The sequence below is a fragment of the Ambystoma mexicanum genome, chromosome 1p, assembly GCF_040938575.1.
Source record: "Ambystoma mexicanum isolate Mex_15411 chromosome 1p, UKY_AmexF1_1, whole genome shotgun sequence".
Lineage (NCBI taxonomy): Eukaryota > Metazoa > Chordata > Amphibia > Caudata > Ambystomatidae > Ambystoma > Ambystoma mexicanum.
In genome coordinates this window covers 525,772,799-525,788,363 of record NC_090921.1, presented here as the reverse complement: position 1 = coordinate 525,788,363, position 15,565 = coordinate 525,772,799, and the positions used below count along the sequence as shown (strand labels likewise).

Genomic DNA, 15,565 nt, shown 5'->3' with positions numbered 1-15,565 from the left:
CACGCATACGAAAAGAATTCCGTTCCCTTTGAAAGAGCTGCCTGATACAAACACTGAAAAGGAAACAGCTGCACTTGATCACAAAGATACCATCGCCAGTTCTCTGCCAGAAGTGCTTCCTAAGCTAGAGAAAGGGCCTGGTGAGATTGCAACAAAGATTGACAGACCAAAGGTGCCTCAGCCTTGTCCGACTACTGCCGCAGCATCACTCATTGCATCGCAGGCTGACACTGATCCTGCATCTGGAAATGAGAGTGCATTGTTCATTGATCATACGGTACCTGGAGCCATAAGGTACAACCTACGTTCTCAAAACCGGAAATGATCTGCGTGTTTGTTTTGCCTCTATTGCCATATGAGATGGGAAACGGAGGCCTAGGGAAATGGAGCCTATGAGCTGTATCAATCTGCATCAAATTGAAAGCTCTGAAACGTGGTTTCCCGGTGCTACTTTTTGAAAGTGAATGGCCAATGCGAGCCCGTGGGGACAAGCGGGTAGGCATATGGTACCAACACAATTGATGCTTGCTCCGGCCTTCTTAGAGTACTGTGCAAAATCACATAAGCTTGCTATCATTTATTAAGCAGGCTAACCTGAACTGGCCTGAACTCTTTGCTGTTACTTGAACGCTTTGCTGTTTAACGAGCGCTGCTGTGGAGAAGTTTTTTGTGATGAACATTGCTGAGATAAACATTGCAGACAGTGCCTATACTTACTCCTGCTCCCTCCTGCACCAACGCTGATGAAGTTATAGAAATAGAGACTAAACGAGTGCCTAGAAGAATTTGTTTCGGAAAAAATATGCTAATAATTATGATACCACTTTGTATCTTGATTACATTGGTCCCAATATTTTGGTATCTGGAAACTGTGCATCCTTTAAGCTCTCTTTTGCCTGATACCAATGCTCCTGCCACAAGCAGCCCGGTACATGTGCTCTCTTATACTCTCTCCTCACAAGAAGTGAGACACAGAAGAGGGTATGATAATAATACATTGCTTTTGATTATGAATATGACTCATACTATTCTGAATAGGTCCAACTGCTGGGTCTGCTCCCATTTTCCCCAGCATGGCGGAAAAGGAATGGGTTAGTATGTGCAGCCATTACTGCTCAATACGGCATGTTATGCATCATTGAGTGCATTATTTTACGGGCAGTGGAATAAGAGTGATACTGGTCAATTGGATGGAACAAACATAGATGAGTTTGAAAAGGTGGTAATGGAACCAGTGGGTTGTTCCATATTTAACAGAGTGAAAATAATAAAACCAATGGCAAAACAAATAGATAGGCTCTTTGTGCCTTACAAATCCTCTGTAATCACTTTCAACATGGCTCCCGTAGGGAATAAGGATGTTGTGCCTCCCTCCTATACAATTAATTACAGTCCGCGTACTGTCCCATTTTGCTTACGGAAAAAGGGTTCTTATTCAGTGGGAATATTTACTAGATGTATGAATACTGCAGTACTTGAAAAAGAAGAGGAACCAATATATGTAGGCAATCCTGTTTATATTATATATCTGGAGAGCAGGCCTACCTCTGGTTACCTAGAAATTGGGGAGGGACATGTTACTTAGGAATACTTTTCCCTGGTGTATTCCTTAACAAAACCTCAGACATAGCCAAACTATCCAGATCTAGACCACGGCGGGATGATACAGGACTGATTGCAGGCGACATATCAAAGTCATTTATACCATTTTGGGGACAAGCAATACATTCATGGAATATAAGGAAACTGTCCAGGGTGTTAGAAAGGACGATAAATGGAACTACCGATATACTCTATAACATGACACTAGAGGAGAAAGCAGTTAGATTAATGACACTTCAGAATAGAATGGCTCTTGATATAATTTTGGCTGATCATGGGGGTGTGTGCAAAATCGTTGGGTCAGCGTGCTGTGTATTCGCAAGTAACTCCTCCCCTACGATTTTTGAAGCAATCAAGAAATTGCATGTCCTGAGTTCTGATATTCATGTCCCCACAGGTGGTTGGAATCTGAATATAAGCATATGGTTTTGGGAACTACTGCGTTCATGGGGATGGAAAGTAATTGCAATTTTAGTGACGATACTTGGGATCCTCATGTTCTGCTGTTGTTGCATACACTGCCTGCCAATCTTTTGTTCTGGAATTACTAATGAAGGTGTACATGCAATAGAGGCGAAACACCCTCACATATTAGATAAAGGTGCAAATCACGAAATTGAAACAATGAAGGAATTCATGTCAATTAATGTTGAAGATGACAATTATAGTAGCATGCATAGTCCAGAATTAGACAGATGAAGATAAAGATGAGATGTATGGATGATGCTCTTGGCTTACGGCCAAAAGGAGGGTTTGTTAATCCAGAAACGACCCTAATCATGTATAGTATGTATATTATGTTGGCCGGAAACCAATCGCATCATGCGACAGACATTTCAAACACAGAATCGTCAGTAGAACCAGAGGGCGTCCATTTTGTGTAATATCTGCCATTTGCATTTTTCTTTTCTGTCAAGTGCTTTGCTAAATGTATTTTATTCTGAAAGCTCATACACGGTGCGAGGCCACAGCTTGCATGTTGAAAGATCAAACCAGACAGGAATGCCAAACAGTACAGAAATACATTGTTTTCCTCCCTCACAAAGTCCTTGGAAGCAAGCAGAAACAGCATTTAATCAGCGGCCCAGGTGCCGGCCTGTCTCACCAAAACTGTAGCAATAGGCAGTTAAAGCATGAATTATATTCTTCTAGCGGTCCTCCTTCGCAGATCTGCCTCAGAACAGGCTGACCCCTAGTTCACAAATAGAAACGGGTAGATAACGTACTATGAAATGTGTCTCTCTCACGAACATGATATCTTTGCTGAACAAGTCCTTTATGTTCTCCATAACAAAGAACTGTCTCTGCAACTGTTGCTAAAATAAGTATAATTAGACTGAATAAGAAACTTGTCATAATGTGTCATATTTGTCATGATTGTCAATCACCGAGCCCTAGCACTAGATGATACATTATGGGCGGTTTGATTTGCCTTCAAAGATTACATGTTTGTAAATATGTTGCCGCTTGAGCGATGCTCGCTCTCTTGCGTCTCACGAAGTCTGGGTGACACATGTTGCGAGACGTTAGACCCAGTCGGCTGACTGAGTATACTTTGAAATAAACCATGTTACTTGGAAAATCGAACCTTGTATCTGTCGTATCACTAGTATATGGTGATTGTGCCTTAGTTTCCATATGCGGGGGTCTTTACCGCCTAGCAAGGTCCCACTTGCCTCGACCCCTAGGGAGGGTCTTGTGGTGGTGGCTCCTTTCCCTAGCCTCACGTGGGGGATCCTATTTGGGAAGAAGAGATGAACAGCTGCGATTCATCACATATCCCAATCGATTTCGTGCACCTATGATCCCTAGCACTGGCTTTCATGACAACGTGAGGCCACACCATATGCTCTAATGTAAACTCAATCGGAACCTGCAAATTGTATCTCGTGGACAATGTCTGATGTAGCCCTTGGCTGAGGGAAGATATTGCATTATTTAGAGCAGTTGGGAATTTCTGCTCTTACCAGTGGTAGTGCGCTGCTACCTGGAATCTCAATTGTTCTTTTGAGTTGCACTGTTGGAATTCTAGGTTTGAATTTTTGTGATGCTGTCTGCCCACTAGACGTACACCTTCTCTCCATTATAATGCCTTCTACAGTTATGTGATGCAAGCCTAGGCTGACTGCCATACCCCTTCACCGCAGCTCTTCTTGATATGGCTCACTCCTCTGCCAACTTAATTTCCAACTCTGCCCAATCTCACTTCTACAGCTCAGTGTATGGCGAGGAGTATGCTTGGGGTGCAATCTGTGGCTCTCAAGATGTTTTGGCCTACAACTCCCATTAGCCCTTGCCTGCATAGTCAATATAGAGGCAGTTGTATGCCAAAACATCTGGAGGTCTGCAGGTCTCCTACCTTACCTTTTTGGTAATGGGCATATTCTGGCATTGCTGTTTCTCTTTAAGTCTGATGTGTGCAGTGATGTTTTTGTGTTGTTCTCATGCTCCCCATACAGTGAGCAGCCGGTTTGGATCATTCATTGATGGCCTGTGTATCCTAAGGCAGCCCCAATCCTGCATCCTTGTGGAAGGAGACCCCATGGAGCTGACCTGTGTAGCAGTTGCAACGCCACCTCCTCGATACCAGTGGTTTAGGAACGAAATGCTTATCCCAGGGGCAAATTATTCATGTCTGCAGGTAGGCGGAGCACAGGGAGGTTTTTGAAGGGAGTCCGGGGAAGTGATGAAAAGGCATTCGCATGCATGGGCAAGGGGGGAACTGAGGATACAAGCGAGAGAACAGGACACAAGTGTGTGAAGTGAGTGAAAGCAGGAGAAAGTTCACTGAGGATTGTGACTGTTGCCTGTCTGTCTGCTTGTACATGCTCACGTGCCACTGAACCTGTGACTGGAAGTGCTGGCGTAATGGCTAAATGAGGCGAGCAGGAGAGCTATTTTGCCAAAAAGTGATAATAGGCACAGGTCGTAGATGGCGCATAAAGCACGGGCCACCAGATATCCAAAGCCGTGGTGCTAGGCAAGTATAATAGCCTTGACTTCATTGCCATTACAGAATCTTGGCTCCACGATGCAGCAGGTCCGGCTCTCACTCTGGCAGTCCCAGAGAATTATACCATTCTCAGAGCTGACAGACCAGACTCGCGCGGTGGAGGAATTGCAATTATCGCCAAATCTAATCTCTCTATGAGAATCACACCCACACCCTCCCTCAAATCCTGCGAGCTTCTCTCTATCAAATTACCGACTGCAAACTCCCAAACATTAAATATCCACCTTATCTATAGACCCCCTGGCCCCGTCAGCACCTTCACTGAAGACATCACCACTGTTATCTCTGAGAAGCTAAAAGAATCCTCCCAAACACTAGTACTAGGAGATTTCAATCTAGGGCTCAACGATATCAACGACCATCATGCTACTGCCACAGGCAATACTCTGTCAGTGCTAGGCTTCACGCAGTTCGTGAATACTTCCACACATATCAAGGGAAGAACACTAGACTGGATTGCCAGTCACAACTGCTACCCCTCTATAACAGCCATCACCCCCCAAATATGGTCTGACCATTACCTTATCTCTTTCACCCTCAACACCAAAAGACCCACAGTCTTAACACCCACGCCAGCCACACCCACCTTAACGAGAAACAAGAAAAACATTACAGCCGACAATATACTGCCCCACATCCTACCCAAACTAAATTCCCTACCTGACCACTCTGACCCAGGCATCCTAGTGGATGCATTCAACGCAGCCATGTGCTCTGCTCTTGACAGTATTGCTCCATTTAAACTTCGGATCAGTAAACCCAAAAAGCATTTGAACTCATGGTTTACACCCCACCTAAAAAACCTAAGACTACAGAAGAGAAAATGCGAAACAGCTTGGAACCGACATCCGACCGCTGAAAATAAAACTAACCTAATTAACATCTCCTCGCAATACAAAAGAGACATCATCCTGGCCAAACAAGAAACCTATAATAATAGGATCTCCCAATCCAACTCCAGCATGAAGGAGCTATTCTCCATCCTAAAGGAATTGGAAACTCCTATCACAGTACAGGATGACTCCATCAAAGACAAAACTTGGTGCACAGACATACAACTGGCACTAACCAACAAAGTATCCAACCTCCAAACAAAAATTGCCCTAAAGAAAGCCTCTCTGCCAACTCAACCTCTGATAGTCAAAATTCCCTCATCCAACAACCCAGAATCCACCCAATTCCGTTTCTCCAAGGTCTCAGTAATTGAGGTAGAGAAGACCATTTTGACCCTCAAACCTTCTAATTGCAAAGGCGACCAATGCCCCGCACAACTGATCAAGGATGCGGCTAGGGATTTAGCCCCCTTTATCACAAAATTTATCAATGCCTCCTTTACTACGGGCACCATCCCCCGCAATCTAAAGGAATCTTGGGTACTCCCCCTCCTAAAAAAGCAAACATTGGACCCCAACATTCCTACTAACTACAGGCCCATCACCACGGTTCCCTTCCTACTAAAAATATTAGACAAGGTAGCATACACCCAAATCCAGAACTTCCTTGAGATGAACCATCTCCTCGGCACCCGCCAATCCGGTTTCCGTCCGCAACACGGCACAGAGACTGCCCTTATCGACCTAAAAGCCCAAATAGATTCACTCAGAGACGAGGGAAAACTAGCTCTCCTCCTCCTTCTAGACCTCTCAGCCGCCTTTGATCTGGTGGACCATAAAGTCCTATGTAATCACTTGGACTCGGCTGCCCACTTCTCAGAGGAGGCTATAGTCTGGATTCAATCATTTCTTAGTGACAGGACCATGAGGGTGTTCTCCCCCGCAGCGGCAGCAGACCCTATCCCAATCACTTGCGGAGTGCCCCAGGGATCCTGCGTCTCGCCGACACTCTATAACATCTTCACCAAGCCACTCTTTGACGATCTTGATAATCTGGGTATCACCTACACTAACTATGCAGATGATACTCAGATTCTCTTACCACTTACTGGGGACTACGTCGAAGATCTGGCTCTGGTGAATAGAGTCTACAGCATCGTTCAGGCATGGATGGCCAACCATGGCCTATGCTTGAACGATGACAAAACAGAGCTCATCATCCTGGGCACGGCAGCCCGTATCTCCAAACTTAACCAAAACTACTCCGCCTTCATCATCGATGGCAACACTATCAAGGTCGCCAGAGAAGTAAAAACCCTAGGTTTTTACCTTGATGCGACACTATCTTTCACCAAACAGGTGAACTCACTGTCATCATCCACTGCCTATACATGCAAGTTAATACGAGCTGGGAAACCATTCCTTTCAGAGGACAGCTGTCTTATTCTAGCTAGAGCCCTCATTTTATCGAAACTAGATTATTGCAACGCCCTCTACATAGGGACTACCAAACAAATCATCCATAGAATCCAAGTGCTCCAAAACAATGCACTTAGAGCGGCCCTAAGTATCCCCAGAAGTGCACACATTTCAGAAATAAGACGAAAACACAAATGGCTTTCCACCCAAGAAAAAATCAACCTTAAATCTGCGTCCCTTATCCACAAATGCCTAAACAACAAAGCTCCCCGATACCTCTCAGAACGCTTCAACAGGAAAAATCCAACGAGACTCACAAGGACAGCCAGCCCCAACTGCCTCCTAGTGCCCAGATTCAAACTAGCCACCATTGGAGGTTCCAGCTTCCCAGTTAAGGCAGCACAGTTATGGAATTCCCTACCCCTTGCACTCAGATCTGACCAAACCTTCAATAACTTTAGAAAGAACACCATAAAATGGCTTATTGAGAATGCGACATAGCGTATGTCACTTTATACGTAACGTCTTCTTATAATGTTTGTACTAACCTGCTTTTACTGTTTGATCGCCATAGATTTGACTGTTTAGCTACGCCTTATCTGCACTTGCACTTGCCCTACCCTGCAGATTCGAAATGTCCACTATGCCTGTAACCTGTAACGTTAACTAATCTGTAACCTGCAAACGTTAACTAAGCTGTAAACCTCCTTGTTCTCTTGCGCCCTGCTACCCTAGGGTCTGGTGCGCACAATAAATAAATAAACAAACAAACAAACAAACAAGTAAACAAACGCAAGACCAAGAACAAAATGACACTCGAGTGAGGTGGTGGGACTGCTAGGGGCGGAAAAGTTAGCATTTCCGGTGTGTAACATGACTTTCAGCTGACCAAGAGCTATCTTTGCAGAGCAGAAGACCAGGAAAATCAAAAGAGTTAAATTTTGGTGGCAGGAGGAAACTAAGGGTTCGGATTCTGATGCCGAAGAGAACTTCGTGCAGGAAGGTACCAGGAACAGTAGAATGGCTGAGACTATCCCTGTGTGTTTTGCAGACCTACAAACCATTGTGAACTGCCCAATAAGGAAATAAATAAGAACACATCTAGGTAAGCTAGAAGCTAGCACATTTACAAAGGATAGAGTCGGGCAGAAGAGGATAAGGGCATCGGACATATGGAATCCATCTTGATACCAGAATTTTCAAGGGGCAAACCAGGTCCTAAGAAACTCCATTTTGCAGCGTGAACCTGGTATTGGTTCACATGCTTGGCAGAATAGCGTTATCTAGTGGGGTTGGGTTCAGAAATAATATCTTGTTATTCTAAATGTTATCTTGGAAGTTGTTAAACAGGGTTGTGTTGATGGACTTTCTATGACATTGACTCAATGCCTACAATGCCCTATATCTCGTTCTCTATTAAATGTTGTTTTCTCACCTCTGTGAATGTCGCCTCACTTTTAGCAACCTTTAGACAAACCTCAAAGGAGTTGGCAAATACTTTTAATCTGGAGCATTCGGTCGCTTAATGAAAGATCTCTGCAATGCACAAGATCATCCTGTCTCATACTGGCGGTGCGACTGAGGGGAGCACAGATAGATGTGGATGTGAGTGTGCTCTAATACCCAGGCAATCTAGAGAGTGAGCCCTGGACCAGCAGATCGAGTGGATTCGGCACGGGTCGGATGAAAGCGCCAGAATGCATGGCTGGGACTGAGGCCACGTGGTGTCCGGTGTCTTGGACGGTCGGTGCCGGGAGGCTCCTCTCCTTACAGCGATTGGTGGAAGGTACGCTCCACGAAACATGAGTTTATTAAGGGTGGGCCCCTCTCAGGTCCGATATTTGCCATGGGAGGGCCCCAGTGATTGGGGGATTGCGGCCGCTGTGTCGCCTGGGGGCTTGCGGTTACTGATGGCACCTGCTGTGTCCGGCAGCCCCTGTTTTAGTTAGCAGCACACTTCGGATGGAATGGAGGGGCTTGGAGATGGCACAGCAAGCCATTTGGACCCTTGCAGTGAGGGTGCTGTGCGCCCCCCTTCCCCTTGTCCCCCGAAGAGCACTTCGGTCCTGGATGAGGCTGTGGGTGGCCGTGGGTGGAGGCGAGCAGTACTGGCCTGACTGTTATGCACTGCCTGGACATTGCTGTGGGATCACCGGCCTCTGGATCTTGTGGCGCTTTTACCTTTTCGAACGCTCTCTGCCTCATTGCCCCTCTGCAGGCTCCAAGGAGGTGTGCATGCATCCATCCTCGTGCTGGACGACCAAAGAGGGAGGGATACAGGGTGACTTTTTTGCGAGCTTCATTTGAGAGTTTGCACATCCAGAAGCCTGCAGTGTGCTGGTGCATACGGCGCCGCTCAAAGAACAAAACTTTGATCGACATGGTTCGCAGTGGTGGGAATAAAACAGGGCAGTCTTGGAGCTGACGACGGAAAACGTCCGCAAAATGGAGGAGGCAGCAGGGTAACCCCTGCGGGGTCATGCCGCCGGGAGCCGGGGCCCTCACCCGGAAGGGTAAAGGACAAGGGGGCGAAACGGCGCCAAAACTGAATGGGCCAGAAAGCCCGCGAAGGATGAACAAAAGGAAGGGGGCGGGGCTTGCAGGATATAAGCAGGCGGGACCAGGGACCAGGCATCTCGCTCCTGCACTGGGACCCGGTCGCCGCCACCTGACAAGGACAAGGAATTTCGTTTGTTGCCGCTCGCCCGCCCAGCAGAAGGAAGGAGGACCAGTGACCGGGCCGGGAAACGCGTCGAGAAAACGACCACGAGGAAGCAGCAGGCAGGATCGTGCAGCCGGTGGAGGACAGCCGGCGTGCGTGGAAGGGCGGCCCAGCTGATCGGGAGTTGCGGCGCGGCTGGAAGTAGAGACGGAGGACTGCTAGCTGGATCGCCCGCCTAGCAGAAGGAGCCGAGCAGAGCCAGGAACGCGGAGGGAGGTCGACCGCAAGGATCCGGCAGGCGGGATCGCGCAGCCGGGGGAAGACAGCCGGCGGGCACGGAGGGGCAGCGCGGCTGATCTGAAGCAGTGGCGTGAGAAGGCGGGCCCAGCCCAGGACCAGGTATCGAGGTGTCGAAGGCGGAGCAGAGCTGCTGGTGAGCCCGCCTAGCGGCTGCCGGAGGCAAAGAGCAAGGAAAGTTGGCTGGGTCACACGGGGCTGCAACCCGGTCGGAGGAACAGGTCGAGGGGAACACCAGCCGGAGGCGCATCCGCGAGCGCAAGCCCGCCCCCGGTTCCTCGCCCCCCCTCCCCCCTCACGGCCAGAAACATCCCGGGCGGAGGGGCCAACGCAGGGGCACGCAGACGCCCACGCCCTCCCTCCAAGAGGACGGAAGCATTCGGCAGGCCGCAAGGAGGCAGCCGCAGGGGAGGAGCGGCTACACATGAGCACTGAACACGGGCAGCAGCAACGAGCGGCCCAGGAGAAGCAAGAAGCAGGTGGTTGACCCATTGCGAGGCCGCCAAATGGATCTGGCGTCATTCATGGAATTGGCCAGGGTGGCAGCAGCAACCCATGGCCCGGACTGGATGTCCAGGATGGTGGCCCAACCTAGCCAGGAAGGGCGCAGCCAGGGGGTGGAAAGCTCCCCTCTGATGTTTCAGGACAGTGGCAGCGAGGCCACCGTGATCGAGGCCGAGATCCACAGCCTGTGGGAGGAAGAAGAAGAAAAGGAGACCCAGGGGAGCAAAAGGAAAAGGACAATGACGGCCAGGGCTAAAGCGAGCAAGGAGCAGGCCAGCAGCACCAAGAGACCACGGCAGAAGGGGAGGGCGCAGGAGGATGCGGCCTTAACGGCTCCTACACCTGCTGAGGCTCCAGGGAATCGAGTGAGCCCACCCAACGCTCCTGCGACCAGAACGGTGGATGTCGCGGGTGGAGGAACAACATCCCTGGAGACAGTGAAAGGTATGGTGTTGGAATGCATGCAAGCATGGGGGAAAATGGGGCAAATGCCGAATGTTGTGCCCAGTACTGGTATGGTGGTAGGGGGACCGTCTCAAGGAAGTATAGCCACGCATCTGGGGGCATCACAAGGGCTGGGAGGGCCCTGGTGCAGCGGTAGCACTCAAGGCTGGGCACAGGCGGGTGGAATAAGTCAATTGCCTCAGAAGAGGGGGATACCGCCCGGGGGTTTCTTATCTGTCGGGCTGCCTAGTGTGGGCCCACCTATGGGAGGCGGGCAGCAAGCACAGTTGGCAGGGCTCCCTTGGGGTCAAGAATGGACAAACCAGGGGCCAGGGGCGTCGGTAAGCATGGAAGGAGCCCAGCAGTTGGCTTCAGGGTCGCCGGCAGGGGCACAGGGGATGCAGAAGGAGGCAGGGCCTGGTGCAGTCTTGATAGGGGGGCTGAGCGCGGCGCAGCCCGTAGCAGCAGGCCTGATCAGCAGTGAAACAGGGGGTTTGTGGGGGCAGGCAACCCAGTATGGGAGGCCAATGCCAGGGTTCGCACCTATGCGGGCTACGGTGAATTCTCTGGTGTGGCACATTCCATGGGGGATCAAGGAGAGGTTGTGGAGGAAGGAATTCATTGACATCTTTGATTTGTTGGGGATCGTCCCCACGGGGGGAGGACTAAAGGAACTGTCTGAAAAGGGAAAAGAGAAAAGGGACAGGGAGGCCACCAAGGTGGAGCGTTCCATTAACAACTGGCTAAAAGCTTATAGGATGTATATGTCAGTAATGTTGGAGAGGTACCCGCAGGATGCACTGGCGATGATAGCGTACGAACAATATGTGCATGATTTGTATCAGAAGTATGGAGGCGAGGGATGGCTGGAGTATGACCGAGGCTTTAGATTAAAAATGCAGATATGGCCAGCAATGTCATGGGACGAGATGGATGTCGGGGGGTACATGGACAAAGTGGTGCCCTGCAGGGAATCACAGGACGAGTCACCAGGAGAGAAGTCTCGGGGTGGGAGAGGCAGAGGCGGGTTCCCCCAACGGGGGAGAGGGTCCTTTCGCGGGCCCTCCTCCTGGGTGTACCGGGCAGCAGCCCACCAGGGGGAGCCAGAAGTCTGCTGGCGGTTTGCAGAAGGGTATTGCTCATACGGGAAGACATGCAGGTACAAGCACCAGAGAGGCTAAACCCGGGGATGGAGGGAAACAAAAGAATAAAGGGAATGTTGAGTGATGCGCCGACAAAACAAGGCAATGCTGTGGTAACAATGAATGACAAATGTATGATTAAAAGGGCATTGCCCACACCAGTTAGCCTTCTTGCCATGACTCCCTTCCTAAATGAGTACCATAACAAAGCCGACGCAAAATTGCTATGGCAAGGGTTCAGGTGGGGCTTTAGGATCCCGGGGGCAGGTTCTCAAGGGGGAAGGGAGGCGGCCAACCTACGATCGGCTCTGGAGAATCCCGAGGTGGTGGAAAGGAAGGTTAACAAAGAGGTGGGGCTGGGGAGAGTGGCCGGCCCATTTTCTAGGCCCCCCATGAGCAATCTGGTAGTATCGCCACTAGGACTGGTGCCGAAGAAGGAGGAGGGTCAATTCTGCCTGATACACCACCTATCCTTCCCCGAGGGTCAGTCAGTGAACAGCGGCATCCCAGAGGAACAGTGCAGGGTGCAGTACGCCTCCCTGGAGGATGCGATACTAATGGTAAAAGCGGCAGGGGAAGGGGCATTGTTGGGGAAAGCTGACATAGAATCTGCCTTCCGTCTATTACCAATCCACGAGGATAGTCACCACTTGCTGGGTTTTAAGGTGGGGGACAAGTACTACTATGACAAATGCCTCCCCATGGGGTGCGCCATTTCCTGCTCATATTTTGAGGCATTCAGCTCCTTTCTGGAGTTTACGGTAAGGCAGGAGATAAAAAATGGGGGAATATTGCACTACTTGGATGATTTTCTCTTCGTGGGGAGGGAGGGGACGGATGAGTGCAGATCCATGATGGAGATATTTCAAAATAAAATGGAACGACTAGGGGTTCCCCTTGCACCAGGAAAGACCGTGGGGCCAGCAACGGCATTGACATTTCTGGGGATCGAGATCGATTCAGTTAAAGGGGAGTGTAGGCTCCCTCAGGACAAGGTAGAAAAACTGAGGGGCTTGATTCGGGAGCTGATGGGTAAAAACAAAGCGACCTTGAGGGAATTGCAAGTGCTGGCTGGAAACCTCAATTTTGCAGGCAAAGTGATACCAGCAGGGAGGGCATTTGCCAGAAGTATAGAACTAAAAACGGTGGGCTTACAACATGCCGCACAGCACGTCAGATTGGGTGCAGAGGTAAAAGAGGATCTCAGAATGTGGGATGGCTTCCTGTCAGGTTCCAGCGGGGTGGCAATCTGGAGGGCGGACTGGGCAAGCAGTCAGAGGCTCAAACTGTTCACGGATTCATCCGGGTCCCTGGGTTTCGGGGCTATCCTGGGGGACAGATGGTGCGGCATGGCGTGGCCAGAGGAATGGCACAAGGAGGGGGTCACAAAAGATATCACGCTACTAGAGCTATTCCCCATAGTGGTTGCATTCAAGCTGTGGGGCGGGCAGCTGCAAAATTCCAAGGTCTCGCTATGGTCGGACAACTTGGCTGTGGTACAGATCATTAACACAGGATCGTCCAGTAACCCGAGGGTGCTGAGGCTCCTCAGAGAACTCACCAGGAGTTTGTTAGAGTTGAACATTGAGGTTAGAGCACGGCACATTCCAGGGGTGAAAAACACGGCCGCTGATTCTCTGTCTCGTTTACAGTGGGACCGGTTCCGGGAGAGCTGCCCCGAAGCAAGGGAGGAGATGACCCCATTCGAGGTACAATGGTGGGGGATGATTGGGGCGATCTGACCGCATTAGTTGAAACTGCCCTGGCACCCGGTACAACCAAGAGGTACAGGGCTTGTTGGATTCGGTTTGCACAGTTCCAAGAGGAGGTACTAGCAGGGGACCCCGGGGAGAACCCGGTGAGAGCATTCATAGGCTGGTGCTGGAAGACAGGGAAGACTCGGGCTTGGGTAAGCTATCACCTAGCGGCCATAGCACATCATGCAAAAGTACACGGGGAGAAGGACCCCACTAAGGAGCATTATGTCATACTGGCCATGAAAGGCTGGGCGAGGCAAAGCACAGCAAAACCGGATGAGAGACGGCCAATCGATATTGGGAAATTGCACGGATTAATTAAATGCCTGGGGGAAGTATGTCGGGATGAATCGGAGCGTGTGCTCTTCTCGGCGGCTTTTACTGTGGCATTTTTTGGGGCGCTCAGAATCAGCGAATTGGTGCCGGAAAACAAGAACGGCAAAGGGAGTGGGTTCTTGCGCGTCAGGGACATCCAAGTGGGGAGCGCTCAGGTCGTCATTTATGTGAGGCGGTCAAAGACGGATCAGAAAGGAAAGGGTACGGCGCTGACCGTACATGCCATTCAGGCGAGCAGGGTTTGCCCGGTGGCGGCAGCGGCAAACTTTATGCGACAGAGGCGGCCATCAGGGGCTGAGGCGCCATGGCTCACTCACAAGGATGGGTCCGCGCTAAGCCGATTTCAGTTCAAAAAAGTAATGTCCCTTGGGCTGGAGAGAATGGGTATGGCAGGGGGCCAGTTTGGGACACATTCCTTTCGGATTGGGGCCGCCACCTCAGCATCAGTCGGGGGGCTAGGGGCCGAAGAGATTAAGAGATTGGGGAGATGGTCGTCAGGATGTTATAAACGTTATGTCAGGCCGGAAAAAGTGTAAAGATAACCATGCCGTTCCCTCCATGTCATTTACCAGCAGTGCACCAAAGGAAACTACGCACAGTATGGGTGGTGGGGCACTCATTCATCTCAAGGGCAAAGGCAAGCTGGAACCAGCAGCAAGAGATCTTGACGGCAGGAGAATTCAAGATCGAATGGCACGGGGTGCCAGGGATGAAATGGGCCCAGCTGAAAGGGCAATTGCATACGCTGCTAAACAAACGGCGGAAGCCGGATGTGTTGGTAATACACTTGGGAGGGAACGACCTGACCAGCTTAGGGAGGGGGACCTTGCTGAGAGACATCACAAGCTCTTTACAGGAAATATCAGCACAGATGGGGGAGACGGAGATCATCTGGTCCGAGGTGATTCCGCGGTTGCAATGGAGGGGGGCAGCAAACCATTCGGCGGTAGAGAAATCAAGGAGGAAGCTGAACGGGGCAGTGGCCAAATTCTGCAAGGGCAGAGGTTTCTATCAGATCAGGCATGGTCTGATTGACGGGAAGACCCCCGAGTATTTCTTAGCCGATGGGGTGCACTTATCCCCTAAAGGAATGGAGCTCTTTTTCTGGAACATTTGCACCAAATTGCTGGAATTGTGAGAAGGAATGAGGAAGAAGGGAGCCAACGGAGGGCGGGAACCCACCGGTTGGCGTGGCGGTGTTTGGGCAACCAAGCACAAATGATAGACTCCGGACGAGCCAGAAGGAAACAGAATGGGTCTTCCCTCTTCTGGACCAGCGCCTCTTGGGCCTAAACGGCGGGGGCGCCTGGTAGGAACAAACAAGGCTCAGCTTCCCCCCCGAAACAAACGGCGCTCTCCCCACCCACGGACCCCTGCACGGGCAGGATAGGAACAGGTACAATGGGTCGGGGGAGTTGGGGGCCTACTATACCAAGTATAGGGGGAAGCAAAGGAAATCCGGCAAGCAAGCGCCACACGCGCAGAATGAGGTCACTATTGTGTACAAATACTTCTGTTGTCATGGAAATAAAACTGCGGCCAATTTTGCCAATTGA

The 15,565-nt window shown here is 50.2% G+C and overlaps 1 protein-coding gene across 2 annotated transcripts in view; it reads left to right on the top strand.

The window, feature by feature from the left end:
* Window positions 1-15,565, top strand: part of LOC138574636 (mucosa-associated lymphoid tissue lymphoma translocation protein 1-like) — a 294,117-nt gene that overhangs the window by 144,160 nt on the left and 134,392 nt on the right. For both annotated transcript variants that reach the window (XM_069649421.1, XM_069649422.1), the window contains one exon: window positions 4,062-4,243. In XM_069649421.1, coding sequence (XP_069505522.1) covers window positions 4,062-4,243 — 182 coding nt within the window. The remainder of the gene's footprint in view (window positions 1-4,061; window positions 4,244-15,565) is intronic.